The sequence below is a fragment of the Motacilla alba genome, chromosome 1A (assembly GCF_015832195.1).
Source record: "Motacilla alba alba isolate MOTALB_02 chromosome 1A, Motacilla_alba_V1.0_pri, whole genome shotgun sequence".
Classification (NCBI taxonomy): Eukaryota; Metazoa; Chordata; class Aves; order Passeriformes; family Motacillidae; genus Motacilla; species Motacilla alba.
The window spans coordinates 725893-734416 of record NC_052031.1 but is presented as its reverse complement, the minus strand read 5'-3'; the positions used below and the strand labels follow the sequence as shown (position 1 = coordinate 734416).

The 8524-nt window shown below is 66.8% G+C and overlaps 2 protein-coding genes across 2 annotated transcripts; both read left to right on the top strand.

Moving 5' to 3' along the window:
- Window positions 1–414: 414 nt before the first annotated feature.
- LOC119707930 (acrosin-like) lies at window positions 415–2605 on the top strand. The gene is made up of 5 exons (XM_038153593.1): window positions 415–485; window positions 588–851; window positions 984–1253; window positions 1441–1579; window positions 2222–2605. Exons 1-5 carry the CDS (start codon window positions 415–417, stop codon window positions 2603–2605), a joined length of 1128 nt encoding a protein of 375 aa, XP_038009521.1.
- Window positions 2606–3442: 837 nt separating this feature from the next.
- Window positions 3443–5973, top strand: LOC119707928 (acrosin-like). Its single transcript, XM_038153592.1, has 5 exons — window positions 3443–3513; window positions 3624–3887; window positions 4494–4759; window positions 4944–5089; window positions 5506–5973. Exons 1-5 carry the CDS (start codon window positions 3443–3445, stop codon window positions 5971–5973), a joined length of 1215 nt encoding a protein of 404 aa, XP_038009520.1.
- Window positions 5974–8524: the final 2551 nt, after the last annotated feature.

Here is an 8524-nt window from a genome sequence, read left to right as displayed (position 1 = left end):
ATAATTACCACAAATGATGACAAACCATACGTATTAATACCATTATAAATGAGCATTATTTTATGTATCAATAAAGATTTGCAGCAATATTAGTGCCAATTAACACCGTGATGCTCCAGCGCGGCTAGCACCAAGGTAAAGAGATTTGGAATATCATTAGTCATTATGAATGACACCTAACGAAGCACCAAGAGCCCTAACGATCAATTATTTACGGCTGCATCGATCTCTGTGCTCCATCTTGAGGCGCCACCGGCACGGTGGCCCTGCCCCTGGCACGGGTGCCACCGCGCCGTCGTCACGGCCCCCGCCACCCCAACCCTTCCAAGGTTCCGCCGCTCTGTGACATCACCCCGGCCCGGTGTCCCCAGAGGTGACAGCTGCGCTCCGGCCCTGCCACCTGCGCTGGCACCGATGGCTTTGCTGCGGCTGCTCGTGCTGCTGGCCCTGGCCGGGCCCGTGGGGGGCACCTGGGACACCTGCAGGTCAGGGGGGCTCGGGGACGCTCGGGGGGTTCCTCGGGGAGCCCCTCGGGGTCCCTGTCCCCGCTGTCCCCGAGCAGGGCGCTGATGGCTTTGTGCTTGCAGAGGCACCTGCGGGCTCCGGCCCTTGGCCTTCGACCACAGCTCCGCGTCTGACAACTACGACCACTCCGACGGTGACTACGCAACCTTGGGCTCTTCCGATGTCACCTCCCTCCACACGGACAGCCCCGGTGTCCCCTCGGGGACCTGGCCCGGCATCGCCAGCGTCCAGGCCACCCTGGAGAACGGCACGTGGCACATGTGCTCGGGGGCACTCATCCACCCCCGCTGGGTGCTCACGGTGGCCCAGTGCTTCACCAGGGCCGGGTAAGGACGAGCAGGGACAGAGGTGTCCCCAAAGGAGGGGCAGGAATGTCCCCACAGCAGGGTCAGCTGTTGGGCTGCCACATCCCATGGCCCTGCTCCCTGTCACCCCTCTGTCCGTCTCCTGCTCCCCAGGGACCTGTCCGTTTACAAGGTGGTCATGGGGACCCCGGACGTGGCCCAGCCGGGCCCCGAGGCTGCCGTGAGACGCATCCGGAGGCTCCTGAAGCACCAGAACTACGTGGCCGCCACGGCCACGAACAACATCGCCCTGCTGGAGCTGGACCAGCCCGTGGCGTGCAGCGACTACATCCAGCTGGGCTGCGTGCCCGACGGCTCCCTGGCGGTGCCCGAGCTGAAAACCTGCTACATCGCGGGCTGGAGAGCCACCCCGGACAGCGGTCAGTGCCCCCCGGGGCTGGGGACGAGCTGGGCACCGCGGGGACGCGGCCGGGCCGGCGCAGGGCAGAGGCCAAAGCGGCAGAGCCGGGTCCGGGCCGCGCACGGAGCCCCGGGCAGGGACACGGAGGGACAGGGGCTGAGCCCGGGGAGGTGCCGGGTGCTCAGTGCCCTCTGTGCCCGCAGCCCCCAGCCCTCGCCTGGTGCTGCAGGAGGCCAAGGTGCGGCTCATCGACGTCCAGCTGTGCAACAGCAGCCGCTGGTACGGGGGGGCCGTGCACCCCCAGGACCTGTGCGCGGGGTACCCGCGGGGCGGCATCGACACCTGCCAGGTGGGGCTGGGCCCGGGGCTGGGCACAGGGACCCTGAGCCCCAACAGGGCCCCGTGGGACCCCCAGAGCCAGCACAGGGACCCTGAGCCCCAACAGGGCCCCGTGGGACCCCCAGAGCCAGCACAGGGACCCTGAGCCCCAACACGGCCCCGTGGGACCCCCAGAGCCAGCACAGGGACCCTGAGCCCAGCCATGGCCTGGCACCGCCTGGGCCTGGCCCGGTGCCCTCCCAGCCCCGTGTCCCCACCACTGGCGGCTGTCCCTCGCCCATCCCCGTGTCCCTGTCCTGTCCCATGTCCCAGGGCTGTCCTGCCCTTCCCCAATCCCCTGATCCCTCTCTTGTGCCTCCGTGCTGCCCTTCCCTATCCCTTCCACCATTGCATCCCCTCAGGCCCGGCTCAGGCAGGGCCACCCCCTGTGCCACCCCTGCCACTGCTCCCTGCCTGTCCCCATCCCCGTGTCCCTGTCCCTGTCCCTGTCCAGGGGCTCCTGTTCCCTTTCCCATCCATGGATCCCTGTCCCGTGTCCCAGCGCTGCCACTCCCCATCCGTGTGTCCCTGTCCCAGTGTCCCCACTGTCCCCACAACCCCGAGGTGTGGCTGTGGCCCCGGCGCAGCCCCTGACCCCTCTCTCCTGTCGCAGGGGGACATCGGGGGCCCCCTGGTCTGCAAGGACCGCGTCGGTGACTACTTCTGGCTGGTGGGCCTGGCCAGCTGGGGCAAGGGCTGTGTTGGAGAGAAGCGCCCCGGGGTGTTCACCGCCACCCAGCACTTCCGCGCGTGGATCCAAGTCCAGATGGGAAAGGCCCAAGCAGACGCAACCCCCACAGCGACAGAGCCAGCCCCGAGCCCAGCCCCGACCCCGGTGATGTCCCCGACCCCGTCCCTGACCCTGACTGTCATCGAGGCGCCCACACAGCCGGAATCGGAGACCTTCCTAACGGTGTCATTCCCAAAAACCGTCCTGCTGTCCGTCTTCGGGAGCCTGCAGAAGTTCCTGGAGCTCCTAAAGGAAAAACTGCGCTGATCAGGAGGGGCGGCAGGTCCAGTTCTGGCTGCAGAGGAGCTCCAGCAGCCCCAGCCGGGGCCGTGGCTGCGGGGCCAGCCCAGCCCCGTGCCCGGCGCTGCTGTGCCCTGCCCACGCTGACCCCCGCGCCCGCCCCGCTGCTGGATCCAGCTTGTGCTTCAATTAGAGTCCTTCCAGTTCCCAGCTAGCCACCGTGTCCTTCAGTCTCCCGGGGAAAACAAGGGTGGGACAAACCGGGGGGAAAGGCGGGGCTGGGCCTGGTTTGGGGGGGACGAGGGGGAGCCAGGGAGGGGAGGATGGGGAGAGGGAGAAACTTCTGCAGCCCAGGCTCCCCAGCAGAGCCTCAGGTGTGCCAGTGCTGGGACAGGTCCTTGAGAGGGACAGCCATGGGGACAGCTGGAGCTGCCATCCCAGAGCCCCAGGAACATCCCTGAGAGGGACAGCCATGGGGACAGCTGGAGCTGCCATCTCGGGGTCCTGTGGAGCTGCTGGAAGGGTCACCCTGAGCTGCTGCTGCCACCCAGGGGTGTCCCCTCTGTCACCAGCTGGTGTCTCTGGGCTCCCATCCCGCTGTGCCCTCGGTCCCAGCTGGGATCCCTGGATCTGGGACATTCCCTCTGCTCCAGAGGGGTCCCCAAGGTCCCTTCAGCCCAAGCCATGCCCGGGGTCACAGCTCTGCGCTGCCCCTGCCCCCTCCCGAGGCCACCGTGCCCCGCGCATGGAACCCGCCCCTCTGTGACATCACCCCGGCCCGGTGGCTCCGCGGGCACCGCCAGGGCCCTGGGTGTCCCCAGAGGTGACAGCTGCGCTCCGGCCCTGCCACCTGCGCTGGCACCGATGGCTTTGCTGTGGCTGCTCGTGCTGCTGGCCCTGGCCGGGCCCGTGGGGGGCACCTGGGACACCTGCAGGTCGGTGGCCCCGGGGGGCTCGGGGACGCTCGGGGGGTTCCTCGGGGAGCCCCTCGGGGTCCCTGTCCCTGCTGTCCCCGAGCAGGGCGCTGATGGCTTCGTGCTTGCAGGGGCACCTGCGGGCTCCGGCCCTTGGCCTTCGACCACAGCTCACTGGTTCGGGACTACGACCCCACAGAGGGTGACTACACAACCTTGGCATCTTCCGATGGCACTGCCCTCAACAAGGACAGCCCCGGTGTCCCCTTGGGGGCCTGGCCCGGCATCGTCAGTGTGCAGGCCACCTGGGAGAACGGCACGTGGCACATGTGCTCGGGGGCACTCATCCACCCCCGCTGGGTGCTCACGGTGGCCCAGTGCTTCGCCAGGGCCGGGTAAGGAGGGGCAGGGACAGGGGTGTCCCCAAAGGAGGGGCAGAGGTGTCCCCACAGTAGGAACAGCGGTGTCCCCAAAGGATAAGCAGGAATGTCCCCACAGCACGAAGTGGGTGTCCCCACAGGAGCGTCAGGGCTGTTCCCACAGGAGGGTCCGGAATGTCCCCAGAGCAGGGACAGGGGTGTCCCCACAGCAGGGACGGGGGTGCTCCCACAGGAGGGGCAGGAATGTCCCCACAGGAGGGTCCGGAGTGTCCCCACAGGAGAGGCAGGAATGTCCCTACAGCAGGAACAGGGATGTCCCCCCAGCAGGGACAGGGATGTTCCCACAGGAGGGTCAGTGCTGTTCGACAGGAGGGGCAGGAATGTCCCCAGAGCAGGGACGGGGGTGTCCCCACAGGAGGGACGGGGGTGTCCCCACGGGAGAGACAGGAACGTTCCCACAGGAGGGTCAGGGATGTCCCCACAGGAGAGTCAGGGATGTCCCCACAGGAGCGTCAGGGATGTCCCGGCAGCGCAGGGAGGTGCCCCGAGCAGGCAGGGCATTGTGCTGCTGCAGCCCCCGGCTCTGCTCCATCAGTTCTCCCTCCACCTCCTGCTCCCCAGCGACACCTCCGCGTGGGCGGTGGTGATCGGGGCCACCGACCTGAGCCACCCGGGCCCCGAGGCCAAGCAGCGCCACATCAAGAGGGTTCTGAAGCACCAGGACTACGACAACGGCTCAGAGAGCAACAACATCGCGCTGCTGGAGCTGGACCAGCCCGTGGCGTGCAGCGACTACATCCAGCTGGGCTGCGTGCCCGACGGCTCCCTGGCGGTGCCCGAGCTGAAAACCTGCTACATCGCGGGCTGGAGAGCCACCCCGGACAGCGGTCAGTGCCCCCCGGGGCTGGGGACGAGCTGGGCACCGCGGGGACGCGGCCGGGCCGGCGCAGGGCAGAGGCCAAAGCGGCAGAGCCGGGTCCGGGCCGCGCACGGAGCCCCGGGCAGGGACACGGAGGGACAGGGGCCGAGCCCGGGGAGGTGCCGGGTGCTCAGTGCCCTCTGTGCCCGCAGCCCCCAGCCCTCGCCTGGTGCTGCAGGAGGCCAAGGTGCGGCTCATCGACGTCCAGCTGTGCAACAGCAGCCGCTGGTACGGGGGGGCCGTGCACCCCCAGGACCTGTGCGCGGGGTACCCGCGGGGCGGCATCGACACCTGCCAGGTGGGGCTGGGCCCGGGGCTGGGCACAGGGACCCTGAGCCCCAACAGGGCCCCGTGGGACCCCCAGAGCCAGCACAGGGACCCTGAGCCCCAACAGGGCCCCGTGGGACCCCCAGAGCCAGCACAGGGACCCTGAGCCCCAACACGGCCCCGTGGGACCCCCAGAGCCAGCACAGGGACCCTGAGCCCCAACACGTCCCACCCTGTCCTTTATCCCTGGGTGGTTCTTCCCTTTCCCATCCATGGATCCCTGTCCCGTGTCCCCGGGCTGCCACTCCCCATCCGTGGGTCCCTGTCCCAGTGTCCCCCTGTCCCCAAGGCCTGGCGCTCTGCCCCCAAATCCCATCTAGTGTCCCCACAACCCCGAGGTGTGGCTGTGGCCCTGGCGCAGCCCCTGACCCCTCTCTCCTGTCGCAGGGGGACATCGGGGGTCCCCTGGTCTGCAAGGACAACGTCGGTGACTACTTCTGGCTGGTGGGCCTGGCCAGCTGGGGCAAGGGCTGTGCCCCTGACAAGCGCCCCGGGGTGTTCACCGCCACCCAGCACTTCCGCGCGTGGATCCAGGCGCAGATGGGATTGGTCCCGGCGCAAACGGAGGCTCCGCCGCCCGAGCCGGAGCCACCCACCCCCACCATTGAGGAAGAGCCACCAGAACTGGAACCTGAACCAGAGCCTGAACCACAACCACAGCCGGTACCGATACCGGTGCCGATACCAGAACCGGAACCGATTCCAGAGCCAGAAGAAGAGGAAGAAGAAGAAGAACCAGAGCCAACACCGAAACCGGCGAAGTTTATCACGGTTTCCTTCCCCAAAGCCATCCTGCTGAGGTTCTTCACCAATCTGCAGGAGTTCCTGGCGTTCCTGCGGGACAAACTGGGTTGAGCAGGAGGGGGAGCAGATCCAGGGCTGGCTGCAGGGACCACAGCTGTTCCCTGCTGGAGCCACGGCAGTGCCAAAGCCACCCCTGCCACCCAGATCTGCTCTGCCTGCTCCTTATCCCCCCTCCGCCCAGCCTGGTGATAAACTTCAGTTTGTTCTTGAAACAGAGTTGTTCCCAACCGTCCTCATTTTCGGTCCAGTGCAGTCTTCTGTGCACAACAAGGATGGGACAATCTGGGGAAAAAAGGGTGGGGCTGGATCCTGGTTTGGGGGGCATGAGGGGCAGCCAGGGAGGGAGGGATGAGCCTGGTTCTCCACCACCCCCAGCACCTTCTGAGGAGCTCTTCGGGTGGCTGGGACAGGGTCAAAAGTCCCATCCTGAGGGGCCATCCCTGCCTGGGCCACCAGGAGCTCAGGGGTCCAGCAGAACAACCTTCAGGGATCCCAGAAATACCCTGTGACTCACGGGGTTCCACCACCCCACTGTGGGGATCCTCACCCTGGGGGAGGTGCTGGACATTCCTGCCTGGGCTTTAGGGGGTGTCACCCCAAGGTTTGGGGATTTGGGACACAGCCACCACCACTGGACATTCCTGCCTGGGCTTTAGGGGGTGTCACCCCAGCGTTGGGGGATCTGGGACACAGCCATCACCACTGGACATTCCTGCCTGGGCTTTGGGGGGTGTCACCCCAAGGTTGGGGGATTTGGGACACAGCCAGCACCACTGGACATTCCTGCCTGGGCTTTGGGGGTGTCATCCCAAGGTTGGGGGATTTGGGACACAGCCACCACCACTGGACATTCCTGCCTGGACTTTGGGGGTGTCATCCCAAGGTTGGGGGATTTGGGACACAGCCACCACCACTGGACATTCCTGCTTGGGCTTTAGGGGGTGTCACCCCAAGGTTTGGGGAGTTGGGACACAGCCACCCCCACTGGACATCTGGAGGAGGACCAGAGCAGCAGGGCCACTTCAGCAGCACTGCCACCACCTCTGGTCCAGCCTGTGCCACCCGCGGGGTGTCAGTTTGTGCTCTGGCTTTGTGGTTTATGGTAAATTGTTCTGAATTCCGTGCATTTGTTGGATCCTTCCCTTCAAACTTCAACTCTGACTTCCGAACCCCCTGCACGGTCTGTGGGATTGGCGTGGGGTGAATTCCTCCTGGGGGTTTCGCTCCAAACCAGCACAGCCCGGAGGTGGAGAGAGGGAGAAACTTCCCAGGTTCCCCAGCAGAGCCTCAGGTGTGCCAGTCCTGGGACAGGTCCTTGAGAGGGACAGCCATGGGGACAGCTGGAGCTGCCATCCCAGGAACATCCTTGAGAGGGACAGCCATGGGGACAGCTGGAGCTGCCATCCCGGGGTCCTGTGGAGCTGCTGGAAGTGCCACCCTGCGCTGCTGCTGCCACCCAGGGGTGTCCCCTCTGTCACCAGCTGGTGTCTCTGGGCTCCCATCCCGCTGTGCCCTCGGTCCCAGCTGCGATCCCTGGATCTGGGACATTCCCTCTGCTCCAGAGGGGTCCCCAAGGTCCCTTCAGCCCAAGCCATGCCCGGGGTCACAGCTCTGCGCTGCCCCTGCCCCCTCCCGAGGCCACCGTGCCCCGCGCATGGAACCGGCCCCTCTGTGACATCACCCCGGCCCGGTGGCTCCGCGGGCACCGCCAGGGCCCTGGGTGTCCCCAGAGGTGACAGCTGCGCTCCGGCCCTGCCACCTGCGCTGGCACCGATGGCTTTGCTGCGGCTGCTCGTGCTGCTGGCCCTGGCCGGGCCCGTGGGGGGCACCTGGGACACCTGCAGGTCGGTGGCCCCGGGGGGCTCGGGGACGCTCGGGGGGTTCCTCGGGGAGCCCCTTGGGGTCCCTGTCCCCGCTGTCCCCGAGCAGGGCGCTGATGGCTTTGTGCTTGCAGGGGCACCTGCGGGCTCTGGCCCATGGTTCTGAACGAGAGCTCCGCCGTTCCCGAGTTCGGGTCCTCGCACCACGCCCAGGGCGCCACCCTCGATGTCAACCCGGGGGCCTGGCCCGGCATCGCCAGCATCCAGGTGACCCTGGAGAACGGCACGTGGCACATGTGCTCGGGGGCACTCATCAGCCACCGCTGGGTGCTCACGGCCGCCAGCTGCTTCATCGGGGCCGGGTAAGGACGAGCAGGGACAGGGAGGTGCCCCCAGCAGGGACAGGAGTGTCCCCACAGCAGGATCAGGGGTGTCCCACAGCAGGGACAGGGATGTGCCCTCAGCAGGATCAGGCATGTCCCACACCAGGGACAGGGATGTCCCACAGTAGCATCAGGGGTGTCCCCACAGCAAGGACAGGGATGTCCCCTCAGAAGGGACAGGGATGTCCCACAGTAGCATCAGGGGTGTCCCCACAGCAAGGACAGGGATGTCCCCTCAGCAGGGACAGGGATGTGCCCTCAGCAGGGTCAGGGGTGTCCCCACAGCAGGATCAAGGATGTCCCCAGAGCAGGGTCATGGTTATCCTCACAGAAAGGACAGGGATGTCCCTTCATCAGGGACAGGGATGGGCCCTCAGCAGCATTAGGGATGTCCCACAG